Here is a 17,676-nt window from a genome sequence, read left to right as displayed (position 1 = left end):
ACGATTATTTATAAATCTCCTTGACGATTGTTACAAAAAGCTCAATGCTAATGCTAAATTTTTAGTACGTCTGCTAACAATTCGATGCGGAACACGAATAAATAAATAACATTGGTTTAATGCAGTGGAATTCAGTGTTTCGATTATTTTAATATTCTTTCTCAGAAACGCACGCCCATCGAAAAATTTCGTCTCGGTGAATTCCTCCTGTATGATAGGTATCGTCTCAAAGTCTGCCGTAGACAAAGGGTTAAGATCGTTCGATAGCCTGATCACGCGCAGGCTTACTCGACACAACTCGTCGGAAATTTCTCGCGCGAGCAAACGTTGTACGGCCGTATCGAAGCGATATCAATTTTGCCGTGTTTTGTTTCGCGGAGTTGGAGTGTTGTTGAGCGCAAAGGCGGCCCGACGCGAAATAATTCATTAACAATCAATGAATATTCAAGCCCTATTAATCCGGCGAAACGGCGGACGCGTTGTGAGGGAGAAAAGGGGTAGAAAAGTGGAACGACGGGCGACTGTGCTCGGAGAGAACACGGGCGCGCGCTCTCGAGTACCGATCCACCGGCTGGAACAAAGTTACCGATAGTGCTTGCACGTTTTTTTACGCGAATCGACGATATCGACGTTCTTTTTTTTTACGCCCGTTACGGATCCGTAACTCCATCAGCGCGTGATTAAACGCCCCTCATCCGAACAATTCTCTCGTCGATGAGCCTCGACGGATCGTTGTACGATGCGAACCAACGGTGTACTGGGTTCCCCTAAAAGAGCAAGATTTCACTAGTGAGCCTAAGCTTCGCTTCTGGACCGCCAAATCGACCGCGATTTACGACCGCCAGGATTAACGCTTCCTTTCGTTCAGCTTTATTTTTATTCCGTTTGCGATTCGTTTCTTCTCCAACCAAGCTTCTTGCGTGGGAGGGAGGGAAGAAAAGGAACGACCGAGCGTGGCAAACAAGTGGCAGGTTCTTCGAATTACTGTTGCAGAGATTAAGTATAATAGGCGATGTTTATTTAATGCTGGTGATTAAACAAAGTAATAATTGATATACTCGGTCACCGGTCAAATAAACATTTTTCACAACGCTGTCTCCGGCTCAGTCAATTCTGTTCCGCCCCTCGATCGACTTTCTTCTTTTTTTTTTTTTTTTTTCAAAAAGGAAAACGCTTCATGCTAATCACATTCATACTTTTTATTATTTACCACATATATACTCTTAATATTTTACACATGTATACACATATATACCTTTATAATTTTATTGTTTACCACATTTATACTTTCTAGGTTTTATAAAACTAAAGTATAAATGTATAATTTTAAAGTGTAGATGTATAATTTTATTGTTTACCACATTTGTACTTTTTAGTTTTCATAAAACTAAAGTTAAAATAATAACCTAACAAAATAATGAAAATAACAAACTAATAAGAGAATAAAAAAAACTAAAGCCTTTAAACCTACCATATACTACACTGTGATATTCCAGTGTCTTTGGTCTGAATTATTTCTTCGTTGTTCCCTTTGTTTTCCACGAGAATGCGATCTTTGAATCATCGAAGTAACTCGGCCATCCTTCAACGTAATGAGAGAGAGAGAGAGAGAGAGAGAGAGAGAGAGACGTAAATCTGTCGAGTGAATTCTATGAATTGTGGATCTATGGTCAGGTTGGCGCAGCTGGCCAGGTTGCCTTACGATGCGCGTGAGATTAAAATCAATTTATGGCGCTAATTCGTCCCGGCGTGGCGTTGAGTTCGGATCAGGATCGAACTGAGGCTCGACGTTTACGCGGAGATCGAGGTTTTCTCGTACGCCGGTGAATTATTCATTCTTCTCTTCTCCTTGCTGACACAAGTACATAGCGCGTTATTAAGTAACCAGCGTCGGAAAGAGCCGCCTCTCCTCGGTGGAGAAGGTTGGCCTTTCCGGCGTACGAATCGTCATTTCACCGCGAGCTACCTCGGTCTTCTTAAATTCCTAACTCTCGTCGCGATCGTATAACACCAGCCGCGCCAAGTTTTTCCTTTAACGTTCGCTTCCTTTTATTCCGTTTTTTTTTCCTCTCCCCTTTCCTGCCCTTTCGGTGTCCTACTTTTTCGCTTTATCTGCTCCCTTACGTTCGTTGCATATTAACGTCGCGAGAACTATGCCGGTTGTTGGTGGCAACTCGAATTCGCCGCATTTCCCCTGAAAGGCAGCGGACCTCCTGACCTCGAGATCGTAGGGATTGCGGTGGAGAACTATCTAAAATTTTCCAGCGAAACTTTAACTCGCCACGAGAATAATTCATTATAATCCCCCGATCCTGTCGATCCCCCCCCCCCCCCCCCCACCGTTCAACCAGCTGAATTAGAAATGTTCGGTATGAAACTACGGTAGTTAAAAACGGGCTCGAACTCGGCCAGGAGTTGGCGAGCGTTAAGAGGCGAACTCGGCCAGACAGCCCCGCGGTCTGCTGATAATTATCATCGATCGAGTTACGAATCGGTCATATATACTTGCAAAAAGCTGTCTAGAGATACCCGAAAGATTACACGCACGCAACGGTGGAAAGTTTCGCGACGAACATAGTGAATAATTAACGTTCGAAAGGCGTGCGCTCGCGATGGATGAAGTTGCGGATTCCATTAAGCTGCCGAAGCAGGTGGGACAAGCGGGCGCCACTATGGACAGATAAATAAAATAGCGAAGATACGCGCGGTCGAGGGGGGGAAAATAAGAAACAGGTCGCTCCATCGTCAAAGTAACGCTTTAATATGGATGTGTGATTTCCCAGGTGGGCTGTTTCATCCGTCAGACGACAAGCAAGAAGTGGCCTTTCGTTATGCCGTGGAGAAGATCAACGCCAACCGGGATATCCTGCCCAAGTCCCGTCTCAGCGCCCAGATTGAGCAGATAAAACCGCAGGACAGTTTTCACGCTTCCAAGCGAGGTGAGTCCGCCTCTCCAAGTTGCCAATCTCCGACTAAACGTTTCCTTTCGCGAATGACACGGTTCGTCGATTTTGCGAACAAAAATTTGCGAGTTCGACGGGGGTAAACGAGTCTGTGATTAATCTGATCGCGTTGTAGTCGTCCTCGTAGGATGACAACTTTAGTAAGTTAATAACGATAATAGAATACTATCCATGGGACAATGAATATTTAAACAGATCGTTTGAAAGAAATTTGCACGTTTAAATTTATCGATATTATTTAAATAATTTTTTTTAATTTATCGATATTATATGGTGTGTTGAAATATACAGTGTTGACTGATCGGTTCGGACTGCGAGCAAATCAGACGATAAACACTTTCGCGAAGAACTTTTCTATTCAATGAACAAACATCTCACACTGCGACGTTGTGTGTAAGATTCGTAGAGTTGTATTTTACTTTTTATCTATGAACTTACTTTATCTATGAACAATGCGGGTAGCGAATTATATGGATCACGTTCGTTATATAACCGATCACCCACTGTACAGACGTGAAGATTCCCTAAATGAAAATCGGAGCTAACGAAGATATCGAGAATCAAGGGCTCTTTTTAATCTGGAGCCGATCCACCCAATCTTTCTCAGGTTCGCGATCAAAATTCTCCGATTCTCAGCCGAGTACCTCTCGCGTTAGTCGAGTATCAACGATCTGCTCGATGAACCGAGGGGGAGGAAATGAGTGAACTGGCGGGGCGATCGTTAACTAGAACGAAACTGGAGGACCGGAGGTTTCGTTATCATCGTTAGTCAAATATACGCGAGTTAAATAGCAGCGCCGAGTTCTCGGCTCTACTTTGATCCTTCGATGGTAGTTGACGTTTAATCAGGTAACGCGGTAATTACCTCCTTAATGGGTAGCTTCTTGCGCGGCATTCTCCAACACTGTCGGCTAATTGAATTCCTGCCCTCTTCCCATCGAACTTTCGCGGAGGAAGAATTATCGCGAACGCTCTGTCACGCGTGTCTCCGTAAACTCGACTCGCTTCTCCGTTCACTGGCGTGCGAAGCCAGTCGAAATTATCCGCGACGCAGCAGCCACTTTCGACGACTTTCGAGATAATACAACTTCCATTGAATTTCCTCGCGGCCGCTAGCCAGCCCGTTTCGTTACCCAGCTACTTCCGCACCGCGCCAACTATCTTCCAAAGTTCACGCCCCGCTCTGACATGTAAAATAGAGTCGCATTTCCGCGCGCCTGACTTCGCGTCTGACTTCTCGTCAATGTTGCGCGTATCCCGACGTAAGGAAACTTTCTTAACAACATTATCCTTTTGCACGTTGTTCTCTCGCCGGTTGATACTCGCCGCTCGTTCCCTCTGTTTTTGTTGCCGTTCTCCGTCCATTTCTTCGCGTCTGGAAAATTAGAAACTTTCCGAACGTTTCAGGTAATTTCAACCTCTCAACTTTTTACTTCGCGCGTAAAATTCCGTACAACCAAGTGTATTAAATTGAGATGTATAAAGAAAACAGAATACTACTGATGGAGCAGAGAGGAAATCTCTCGACAGCTGAATATCTTTCGACGAAAAAGGGGGAGAAGAATTTCGTCTCCGTAAACCGGTACGGTATCTGTCGATTCCCATCGATCGAACAACAGCGACTAATTGAAACCAAATATCGTTAATTTCCTCTCTGGTGTTAATTATCCGGGACGCAGATCAGCTCGAGGCAATCGCGAAACGAACGTAATTATACGATCGAATGACTTAGGAATAATTGTTGCCGAAGTGATGGGTGAAAACTCGCTGGAAACATTGGCTGATTATTAATGCGTATGCAGAATAACACCGCGGGACGCGCGTAATTATTTTCGCGCTGCACGATCCGCCAAATTATCGCGTTAAGCCCCCCGATTTATTAAGCCGAATTATTAGCTTTAAATGCACATAGATTACCCGGTGACCGTTGGCAACGCGCAAACAGGGGCAAGTCACGCGTACGCGTGTGTTGCATCGGATGCGATGGATCGGAATTTTGGCGTGGTTCCACCACCGGTCCACCGATCGTAAGGGCAAATCTCAGTGACAAATCTCCGTTTGCCGGTGACACGAGTTCGCCGTCTGGAAAAACAAGACGTGTATAAGGGATGCAAATGAGTAAACTGACTTAATATACGGCGACGTGTTCTTGCCACGGAGAATGATGCGTCATGCTGTCGTCATCAAGAAATTATTTCTCTTTCTACGTTAGGTCAATTAGGATTTATATTGAGAATTTTATGTTTTTGAAATGAATTAACATTTTCACATTTATTTGTCTATGCTTTTTTATTTAAATCTATGACACTTATGTGTGTTGGTAGATTTATATAAATGGTGTTCAAAATTTTCATTTTTATAAAGAAATGCGTTATATTTATCCTATAAAGGGAATAATTGTTTTATTTTCTTTAAGAATATTTTGTGAATTTCCTTTTTTTTATTTGGTTTCTATTCGAAAGATTTAACAATTTTAAAAATTTTATTTTTTTAGAGAAGTAAGAATTTTTTATTTAATTATATTGTTATTTAGAACAAAATTGACTATAGCTTATTCAATTCGAATTATAAGTAATTTATTAAATAATAGATTAATATTAAATTTAATTTTTATAGGAGATAAATTAATAAATTTTTGTATAATATTTATAATAATAACAATATTATTATTAAGAAAAATTAATCATAATTTTTAATTTAAATTTATTAAAAATTTATAAATGCTTTGTTATTAAAACATTTATTTTACGTTTTATTTTTAATTGAATTTTATTAAATATTAATTTAAAAATAATTTCATTTAACCGGAAAGACAAACGTGTGTTTTTTCGCGGGGGTGGTTTTATCAGAATCTTTTTATACATTTGAGATTCTCGGAAATTTTCTCTGTCAAAATTTTCGACCCAAAACACGTACATTGTACATAATTTCAGCCTTTAATACACATTGAACAATCTTATGAATGAACGTTAAATTCTCTCCAACAAATCGTTATCGTATCGTATTTCACGAATAAAAATAGATAGAATTGAAAAGAAATAAGCGAACATTGTTCAAAATCCCGTTAGGAATTTCAGACACGATAAAAGCAATTCTCCTTTCGTATACCAAATGCTTTTATTACAACAATTTCGATATTCCAATCCGCGAGATGTTTCAATCTTTTCAGATACAAAAGATGAAAGAGGAGACGGCCCGATGGAGTGACGGCAATATAACATTCTATGAATGACAAATTTCCATTCACACGTGTATAATGTAGAACTGAGTTAACTTGTTTGGATATGGCACATAGTAGAACGAACGCGAACTAACCCTATCAAGATCTTATTAAACCCTGTCACGTAACCCGAGCAGATCCAATTTATTAGATTTAATAGATATGCGTTCGAGCTGTCGTCGATACATACTGTTCGCTTTATTTCACGTGCTCGTTACTAGCTTCCATTTTTTTCTTTTTTTTTTTTTTTTTGTTTCACCATCAAGCTATTTCGTCACGTAGACGCTACAAAGATAGAGATCTCGAATTTTCTTCCGCTCTTGAACGTATCTCATAAAAATCTTGTCAACAACGTTGATACAATCGGACAGATCTTTCGTTTCCACGGAAGATTTTCAAAAAAAAAATCGAAGACCGAGTCGATTCGTTTCGACGAGGATATACCTACCCCATGGATCAAAAGATTTACGAATTCGTTTGGTTCGGTTGTTCGAATTCGACGTGGTTCGATCCGGCGACGAAACTCCTTTTCGTTCCTCGACGAGAAGAAAACACGGATGGTCGCTCGGATGTTCGTCTCTTTACTGCTCGAGTTTTTACGATATGACGAAGAAACACGGGCGAATTCGTCGGCGCCTTTGTTCCAACCTGTGCGCCCTCCTATCGCGGATCCACGTAATACAGTTTTATGGTGCCGGTCGCTTCTATCCCCGGAATTTCTCCGAGATGCTCGTTGGTTTTCCCATCGAAAAACCAGCGGCGACCGGTAACGGGGACACACGGGTTCGATTATTCGCGTCCAGGCTCGTGTCTGATCGTGATACATAATGCAATAACGCGTGAATGCCAGCGAAACGTTGGCAAAAACGAAGCTGTTGAATATCGACGACAATGGAATATTTCATTTTCCGTCGAGACGGATTTTTCTGGATCGGTTGCGTGGTCGTAATTAATTCTAGCGTGTCAGTAGACACGAAATGAAGAGTGAACCTCGAGTAGTCTTGAAAATATAGCAAAAATATTCTGTCTTCGACAATCGCTGAAACATCGATTTTTGAAAAACTTGCGATTCTTCTAGAATATTCTGGAAAATAATTGACTTGGAGTTATATTTGGTTATTTAGGAAGCGTTCTTCTCGGAATGAAATTGTCGAAATTGGCGTTGGAGAGATGTCTGAGTAAAAATTTGTCAACAAAGGCTGTTATCTAGCAGTTGACAAAGTATCTTTTTTTCATTAAAATTCATCAACTTGACTTCGCAGAAAGTTTTGAAAAACCTCGTTCTAAATCCCACGTCGTCGCTAATGACCTCGTAGTCGACGCGATACCATAGAAGAAAAAAAAAAAAAAAGAAAAGAAAAGCAAATATTGTACGTATTGTTTGAAAATAATAAATAATAAGAATTTCATCTCCGAGAAGATGTGCTTGTTCTTGCAACTGCTTCGAAATTTCAAATTCGCCGTGACGAAGCAACCAGCGAAACAGAGTGATCGGAAAGATTTATTTAGCTGGAGCGGTTGAGGCAGTTGTTCGGCCAATTTTCCAAAACCGTTCCGCACGGAGAGACGGAAAGTTGGCAACGGTGAGAAACAACGAGCTGGTGTCGCGTCTCTAATTTCACCGTAACTTTTTAAGGTTCCTTTCCCTCGCCAAGTTCGGACCGTTCGGTAAGTCGACGTCGCTCACGGCGATTTCGTTTAGCACGGTGTGCTCTTTCCCACCGGTTCTCTAACTGCGCGCCGTCCAATTAAGCACAACGGAAGGGAAACATCGTTCTCAGGTGTGGTTTCGACCGTTACCCGAGAACCCGCGAGAACGATAACGCGAGTCTTCTCAACTTGAGCGCAATACCTGTCCTCGAGAATGGTCGTTTTCACCGCCCCTCTTCGTGAACTTTCCGAAACACACCGTTACAGAATCGCCGGTTCTTCCTTTCTTCGTGGCTAACCGAAACTGTGTTCCATCGAAATTGAACGAAATTGCGACTCGCTGTCTTGTCGCGGAAGATCCGGTCGATTGAAATGCTACGTGCAGGGCGTGTATCGAGCGATCGAGTTTAACAAATCGACGAACAAAGAACGGATGAAAATTAGCGAACCGCCGGATCGATTATTCGGAGAACGAGCCCGGCGATCGCCTGTGTAACGCGATTCGCGTAAACGCGGAATTTCGCTGATCAGCTTTATCGGAACGGTCGGCGGAATTAGCCGAGTTTTCGGCAGTAGTTTAATTAAAACATAACAGCTCTCAAACAATTTCCGCCGGGCCGCAAATCAAAGTTCACGGCGTGCTGGCGGAACGAGCGGCAGAAGAGAAGCGGAGGAGGGAATGGGTTAAATTACCATTGCCGCGCGCGTTTGCTCGCGTCTTCAAACAAGAAAAGAAATTAATTCCGATAACGCCGTGGGCGCACGTAAATATGAATCACGCGTAGCAGATCGATGATAACCAGGCGAGAGGAGGAAGGAAAATCAGGAAATACAGATGCGGATGGTAGTAACGAAACGAGACAGGATCGATATAATTTGAACGTTCGGCGAGACTTAATCACGGTTGTATTCGTTCACGGTTCTGTTGGCGATAAATTGTTGCCGCGGTGAAATCGGTGAAATCGGGAAATCGGAGCCGATCGGGAAAGAATGATCGTTTCGTTACGTCCGACTATAATCCCGATGTTTCGAGGTTGTACGATGGCCTGGCCGGGTAATTCCCGTCACCGTACGAAACACACCGTTTCGAACATTCACTCCGTCGTTTATACTATTCTCCATTAACAGCTCGTCGATTTGTGGGCGACGATTAAACGCAGCCACGGCCAATCCCGTTAGTAATTACACCGCCGGCCAGGTGGCATGCTCGCGTACTCATTAGCAGCTCGTGCAAATTGCGCGAGCAGACTAGCGCGACGACAAGCGACGATTTGTTCACGACGCCGTAGCCTTTTTAATCCGTTCGCCGAGACGTGGACGACGACGAGCGACGCTCGCGAAGGAAGAATTACGAAGCTTCCGCGTGAAGGAGGAGATTGCACGCGGCGTTGTACGCAAAGTTACGACGAGAATTTCACGGAGCTTTCACGATGTTTCATGCACGTGGGAGAAGGATAAAAAAAATGTAAAAAAATTCAACCGAGCGGTTTACGGTATAAAGTATTATTACTAATATTTAAGTAATTAGGGAGAACTGAATAAGTCAGAGAGATATAATTTTCAAAATTTACACGCTATCGCGACTTGATACTCTCTTTACAACTCTTTCGTGATCTGCACGCTGCAGTCTGGTCGAGTTAAAATAAAAAAATATACCATAAGAAATTATCGACGTGTGTAATAACCGAAAGAGTGGTTCCTGAGTGTAGACACACGTTTAGAGTTGTGGAAAGCTGTCTTTTTATTTCTTTGGTCACGTTTATATAAGCCACTCTCACAGTTTCAGGGGAAATTTTGGAAAGTGGACTTTGTTGTTCTTGATATAAGGCGTATAACACTGTCACGACTCGATATCCTTAAAACCTCTGTCTTCATACGTTTCGCGCACAAAAATTTGCCCTCGTATTTTACGTCTTGAGACTAGGACTGCGACAATTGTCTTTCATGACATATAATATAATATATATAATATATATATAATATACATATAATATAATATATATATATATAAAACATATAATAATTTAATATTATTAATAATAAGGGTATAATATATATAAGATATATATAATATATATATAATATCTATAATATCTATAATATAGTATACATATAATATAATTACATTCACGATAGATCGAATCAATGGCAGGTCGTTCGATCGGGTCGCCAAACGAATGAAGGTTTCATTCTATTCAAAAAATAGCAACGAGAACATCTGAATAAAGGAATAGCTAATCGATGTAGAGCTGAAAAGTCAACGTTTCGTTAATTCGAAAGAGAAGCGACCGTTCGACGGTCGAAGCCATGAACAGAGGATAACAGGAGATAAGAAACAGGTGCGGGGAAGGGGAGGGAGGGAAGAAACAGCAAAGTAGCGAGGTAATGGCTAACATGAATAATGTAAACGCTTTTCATGGTAGCGAAATGCTTTTTATTCCCTTGGACATAGGATATCTTGCTGCGTTTGACGCTGGCTGGACGGGAGAGAAAGAAAGAGAGAAAAAAAAAAGACTGAAAGCTAAAAATAGAGAGAGAGAAAGCAACCTTTAAGGAGCGCAAGTTGCGCGTAACAGGAAGTCTGGTGTTGCCGGAAATTGTCTGAGGCGTTTTCAGCCGCAGCTACAAAGGATAACCAACCTTCCAACGGAGATTCGATTTTCTCGCGGAACAACGGCGCGTTTTAGTCGCTTCTGTGGATGTGTGCCACTATCGCGTTTGATGATTGTGAGTACGGCTAATAAGCAAAGTTTCAGCAGACTGCTCGACCCGATTTTTCCGGGTGGAAATACTCTGGTAAACGTTGTTCCACCGAGTCGAAAGTCCTCGGCAAAAATTAATCGGAAGTTGTTGCCGAGGCTGCGATTAAGCGAAAGCGGAAGTGTGAACTCACAATCAGTCGATAGCGGCGAACACACAGCGTCGCCCATAAAAATTGGAACGAAATGCCACCAAAGAATCTGAGCGTTTATCGTTATTCATTCGCGGAATCGTATCATATTGCTCGCGTGTAAATATCGGATTAAAAAGCGGCAGGTGGAACGTTGCGAACGTGTAAGAAATTCGATTAAAACGTGACGCAAGCGAGTTCTTGTGCTAAAGCGTCGCCCCGGCGAGTAGCGACTTTCAGTTCAGATGCGCCGCGGGAGTCAGCCCCTTAGCCGCGATAACTCGCTTTTCACGCGATTATGTGACGTGTGAACGCGGGTTACGGTTACGCGCCGCTGTAATTACGGTTTCGAGCTTTTCAATTACGCGGCCGACGCGACACGACCCCGCCTGAAAACGCCGCGCGATTCGAGAAATAATTAAACGGCTCCCTTTCTTCTGACCTCGGGGTCGTTCTCACGCACACACCTTTCCAATTACTTCAGATCGCCCGCCGTGTTTCCGTGCAGGAATTTTCGAAAACGTGAAAAAATATTTTCAACTCCCACCCTTCAAATTTCTTACGCTCTCGAGTATTTTTTAAATAGAAACACTGGTATTTGATTGTAACCTATGCATTGTCGCTCGGTTGTAAACTCGGTCTTTTTTTTTTTTTTTTTTTTTGGCAAGATTAGAATCGGCAATCGTTCGTATTTCCCTCGAATAAAGATCCTGAAAGTTTCTAGAAACTTCTCTAATTCCGATAAACTGCACCGTCGACTTTCGAAGCTGTGAAATATCCCGAAAATCACATATCGGTTGTGCTAAGATGTGACGTTTGGCAAATACCAACGCGACGGAGAGAGCCGCGTGGCAATATCTCGCAGAATTGAACATTCGACGTTTAAATATTTGCACAATTTCTATGGCCGCGTTGATCCGCGCTTCCTCGTTGTCGCGCGTGATTTACAAAACGTGTCGCGATTCGACGACGCTTGAGCGTTTAGCGTGCAGCCGGAAACTGTTTGCAGCCAAACACACGTTCAAGCGTGCTCGTCGCGATTTTGCTCGCGGAATGAATTAAGGATCGAGTTTCCCCGGGATTCGCGAGCTTGACAAACGGTAAGGTACGCGGAGGCAAGGAAGGCTGCTTCTTGAAATCTGAGGAGGTGGAAGAAACAAATGCCCCCGAGCAGTACATTCGGTTACCAAAGAAAATAAAAGTACAGAGTCGAACACTGTCGTGTCTTCTTTTCTTCCTTTTCCTGCCGTTCGCACGCGACAAACGATCCCGATAGACGAATTATTCACAATTATTATTATATTTTCTAATACAATAATTATGAATATTAATAATTTTATAATTGCTGGTATCAATTATGAATATTATATTATTATTTCATTATTATCATTATTATAGCTCGCACTCAATTCTACTCTCTTGAATTTATTATCTGCCATTGTTGCGCGCAAGAGATCGTGATTCTATCGACAGAGTTCAAAATTAATTCAAAAGCACGGAGTGCTATGTACGAAGAGCGACTTTAATCGTAAACATGACACAGTATAACATAAACAACAAAGTGATTATATCGTTCTGTTAATTTATTTGTGAAATGACGTTATTAATTAATTACAAACACGTTATTAATTGATCGTTCAATTTTATTATTCCTCAACTAAAAATTTCCACTAGGAGACGTTAAAGTCAGAAACATTACAATAGACTATACGAGTCCTTGTCAAAAAGTTATTTGAAACGAAATCTCCGAAAATATACATTGTTACTTATTGTAAAACATACACAATTGTTTAACATCTATAGAATTTCCAACGAAAATTATATCGGTCATTTTGTCCATTTTGGTGGTTCCAAAGTATTAATCGCTGAGGATTTGATTAAAAGACTAAAGTGTCTCCGATAGTCGCAAGTAGGAAAACTCGAGTATTTACAAGCTTGTACGTACGTCTGCACGCAACGTGCTCGCTCGTAGGTAGAGTTCGTCGACTCGTGTATTTCGATTCTCGTTCGTCTATACTATTTGTACACTTTTCCTGCTCGCAATCTGACGTTGGCCGCCTCGTCTCGCCGCGCCGGGCGGATCTCGTTTTCTATTTTCGTTCCGGTCGCCGAGCCACCCTAAGAAATTAAAACGAATTTACGACGCTGGAGAGCTCGCTCGGGCAAGCTCGGGCTCCTCGTTATTTAGTAAACCTACTTGGAATTCTTGGACGTGGCTGCGAGGTTGGCAGACCGTAGACCAAACAGGGAACGACCGGGGGCCCCGGCCATTTGCGGGATAATGTGACCCCGACTGATCCTGCATTATAAAGTCGTATCGCTTTGTAATGGAAATAACGCAACGGCGTAAACGTAGCTCACCGTAGTTTGATAATTAACAACTTTAACTCGCGGTAAAACGACGAGGGGCTCGCGAAATTCGCCGGCTCGCGGGGTCGTCGAGGAACGACGCGATGTGGAATGTGCGCGGGGGATGTTTATTATCGGCGAGACAAGCGACGTAAGCGGTCCATTTGCATTTTTCTCGCGCAACTCGCGCGCTTTTCTTGATTAATTAACCGCTTCTCGGAGTGCTGTTTGGCCTCGCCCGCAACAATTCTTGAACGAAGTCAACCCTGGCCGCGCGTTGTCCGACCATTTCAACGAACATGCGGCGCTAAACGTGAATAGCATTGCCCAAATTGTCCGATTTAACTTTTTCGTCTGGCTACTAACTATAGTCACCGGCCATTTTACGATCGCTGGGTACTGTCGGCAGCGAAAGAAGACGGTAGAAAATAAAATAGTAATAAATATATTAGAGTTTCAGTTGCGAAAAGATCGTCAAAGCGCTCGAATGAAGTAAATAATAGTTGTTGCGTTGATATTAAACTTTAAATATTTATTAATTAAAAAGGAGTAAACCTCCGAATATAGTGAGCCAACGTCTGATGCTTGCTGTTTACTACGATTTTAGTCACTCGATAAAATTTAACGTAACTCTTTAGACAATCACAAAATAGAATATTGCAATAGGAATAGTACAATACATTACAGTATAATACAGTACTCCCTATACCACCACAAAATAGGAATTTTTGTTTTTTTTTATACACATTAATATGATTACAATCTAAATATCTAGAATACATTATAATATAATATAGTAGTTTCTAAATAGAATAAAATAGAAAGATACTGCAATTTCTTTTTTTATAAATAGAAAAATACTGCAATTTCTTTTTTCTACACATAAATATAGTTACAACCTAAATATCTACAATACATTGTAGTATAATAACAGTTCTTCTTGAATAACCACAAAATAGGAATGCTACAATTTTGTCTCTTTTTTTTTACATATTAATATGATTACAACCTAAATATCTATAGTACCTTATAGTATAATACAGTACTCTCTAAACAACCACAAAATAGGAATACTGCAATTTTTTTTTCCTTTTTTACACATTAATATGGTTGTAATCTAAATATTTACAATACATTGTAGCGTAATATAATAATATAATATAATATAATAATATAATACTTTCTAAACAGCCACAAAACAGGAATACTGCAATTTTTTTTTTTTTTGTACACGTTAATATGATTACAACCTAAATATCTAGAATATCTTGTAGTATAATACAATACTCTCTAAACAACCATAAAATAAGAATATTGCAATTTTGTTTTTCTTTTTTACACATTAATATGGTTGTAACCTAAATATTTAGAATACATTGTAACATAATAATCTAGTACTTTCTAAACAGCCACAAAATAGGAATACTGCAATTTTTTTTTTTGTACACGTTAATATGTTTACAATCTAAATATCTACAATATATCTATCATACAGTACTCCCTAAATACCACAAAATAGGAATTTTGTTTTTTTTTTATACACATTAATATGGTTGTTACCTTTATATCTATAATACATTATAGTATAATAATACAGTACTCCTTAAACCAACAATACATTATAGTATAATAACACAGTACTCCTTAAACCAACCACAAAATAGGAATACTGTAATTTTTTTAATACACAATACACTTACCACCTAACTAACAAGCGCGTCTAGATTAGGATTGCTCCGTACCGGACCACCATGCGTACAGAACCACCACCTGAAAAGGCTAAAAGGATGAGATGAAATTCCGACGTGAATCGTCATGCGACAAACTCCTCGAGTGCGTTATACGTACCGAAATTAAGATACAACGAAAAATTGATCGGAAGGGCCAAGTTCTCGCCCAAGTTCCAAGGCAGCCGTTACAAAGCCGCTTACGGGAATCCTGCTAAGACGAGGCACACTCTGCCATGATCGTCTAAGAGGCGGTGGCGTTACGCGAAATGCCACTCACGGCTGCACGCGATCGTGTCGCGTTATATCGCGTATATCCGCGTACCGGTTTCGGTGCTTTCGTCGCTGTCGCGAGGCATTATACGGGACTACGTTGCCACTCGTGATTAAGCGATGGCTGACGTTTAACGAGACGAGTTAAAGATCCATCTAGAGAGATCCACGTACAGGTACCCGAACGAAAGGCACGAGAGAGCGAGATGGCGGTCTCTGGCGTGGCACGGCCGGAGCTGAAAATTTCCGGCGAATGAGGTTTCATAATGTTCCGCTTAAGTGCAGTCCTGGAGAGAGAGAGAGAGAGTTCTCGTTGTAAATTCTGTGTCCTAGAAAGCTGTCTGTTAATTAACAGACCGGTGAAATATGCAGGGATGCTTTACGGCTTTTCGGCCGTAGTTTCAAGACTTCGCCGCGGAACCTACTTTCTCGCACTCTTTTGTATTAATTTAGCCGGATGGCGAAGTTCCACGCTCGCGGGACGTGATCCTACTTTCTTCCATCTCCTTTCGTCTGCCGTGATTCGCCCTCTCTCGCTCGTTCTCTCGCCCCTCTATCCGAATCTCTATCGCAGATGCGAAACAAGAACGACGTGAAACGACGTGGATGACTTACGTAATCGGCGCCGCGGAACGCTTTTATCGGCGAAGTTGCCCGGCTCGAGAAAGAAGCCCTCGAAGCCCGCCGATAGAAAGAAGTTTCGAAATTACAGTCTCGATCATACACCTGGAACGAACGATCTTCGGCGATCCAAGTTTAGGAGATTAGAAACTCGCTAAGCAGCCTGCAAACGTTTCGCCTCGTTCTCCCCTAACGTTGTTAGAACAGGTCAGAGAGAAAGAGAGAGAGATTCTCTCACAATCAGCCGAAGAATTTCCACTGTTTGCGGCACGCCGCGACGCGCGATCGATGAATCGAAGCGGCCGGTCATGTGCAAATCACGATCCCCCGCCGCAATTAATTAACCGGCAATATCGCGACTCATTGTTTCCCGTGGCATTGTCGCGCGCCCCGACCCGTGACTATTTATCCGCGGACCACCGCGGCGGAATTATGCCGGCTGTATGATCGCGCTTGATTTTGTTAACTTGTTTAAACATGCAGATGGGATCGACATGTTGAATCGTAACGCGGATTTTGCATAAACCGCGTTACAACGGCGACTGTTTGGATTACGGATATTCCTCGCGGCTGGCGAATGGTTTTCGAAGCGGAAACGAAATAAAACGAAACGCGGCTTCTTTTCGAAGATTTCTTAACGAGCGACGCGTGAATTTGCACCACGGTGTCCATAAAGTCTCTTTACAGTTTCAAAAATTTATTACAATGGCAAATGAAGAGACAGGCAAGTGGAAATTATTACAAAATGAGAGGTATATATTCAAGTTTTTTTTTCTTTCGCCTAATTCAATACACCTCTATGTAGCACATTAAGACGGTTCTCGATTTCTTACGCGATCGATGTTTTCAATCAGATGTTTTTGGTTATCCACTCCTCCCTTTATCGAACACTGTCCCTGTCTCCATAAATTTCTTTTGCCATGCACGAATTGATTGACGTGACGGTAGATCTCTTCCATACTTAATTCTGAAGTGTCGCCGAGTCTGCAGATCCGATTTAGTATCGATAAACCATGATACGCACTGTGCCTTCTCTTGAGGAGTCATTTTGTAAGGGGTTCGTTTAACAGGGTTCAATTTTATCTTAGTCATCAACAGAGTGCCTGAAATATAAATGTAGTAAAATCTTTGAGTAACTACTGAGTACATGGAACAAATCTGATAAAGATATATCATCAGTTGCCTTTGTAATAAATTTTCGAAATTGTAAAGAGACTTTATGGACACTCTGTCTTTTTTCAAAATTAGGAATTATCAGATTTCAGCCAGAAACTGCTGGAAATAAATTCTAGTTCCCTTCGAGTGATTTATTCCGCGGCACGAGTCTCGAGCAGACAGAAATAACGATTCGGAATATCCAAACGGCGCCTTAATAAGCCGTGACTGGCCATCCAATGAGCCCAATCACGATTCGCTCTATATCGGCGAGAAAGTTCAAGGGAAATTCGCGTCCCTTGCATTCTGATCGTCGCACGCTGATCGCGATACCCACTGATTTCGCGGTTGAATATCAATCGGGCGACGTTCATTTTCATATCTCCGTATCACCGGCATGAAAAAAGAAACAAAAAAAAAAAAAAAAAAAAGAGGAGGAACATCACTCGAATATTGGATTCAATTCGCGGGAAAAACGAATTAATAAAATGTCGAATCGAATCGGTAATGAATATCCCGCGTGCCGTGAAGACCGCATCCTTGACGATTGCGCGTTCGTCGTTTCAATACGTCAGCTCGTTAAAGCGGCCCTCTTCTTTCCCCTTCTCGACCGAATATTCCGCGAAATATTCGTTTCGATCATGCACGTTCAATTACACGTTCATTCGGACGTGGTATTTCTTTCGGACGCGGCTCTGTTTGCATTGAAAAGTCAATGAAAGTGAACCCTTTCGTGTTTATTGAACGAGTACAAAAAAAGGCGAAAAAAAATCTCGAATTTAGCGCGGGAGAACACTATTTCTCTCTCTCTCTCTCTCTCTTCCCGTT

General features: G+C 41.7%; 1 protein-coding gene across 4 annotated transcripts in view; it reads left to right on the top strand.

The window, feature by feature from the left end:
- The window catches only part of LOC122528818 (glutamate receptor ionotropic, kainate 2), a 296,492-nt gene that overhangs the window by 86,613 nt on the left and 192,203 nt on the right, over positions 1-17,676 (top strand). For all 4 annotated transcript variants that reach the window (XM_043654346.1, XM_043654347.1, XM_043654345.1 and 1 more), the window contains exon 3: positions 2,784-2,939. In XM_043654346.1, coding sequence (XP_043510281.1) covers positions 2,784-2,939 — 156 coding nt within the window. The remainder of the gene's footprint in view (positions 1-2,783; positions 2,940-17,676) is intronic.

Source organism: Frieseomelitta varia, unplaced genomic scaffold (assembly GCF_011392965.1).
Source record: "Frieseomelitta varia isolate USP_RPSP 00005682 unplaced genomic scaffold, Fvar_1.2 scaffold_263, whole genome shotgun sequence".
NCBI classification, from domain to species: Eukaryota; Metazoa; Arthropoda; class Insecta; order Hymenoptera; family Apidae; genus Frieseomelitta; species Frieseomelitta varia.
This window is presented reverse-complemented; position numbering and strand designations above follow the sequence as displayed.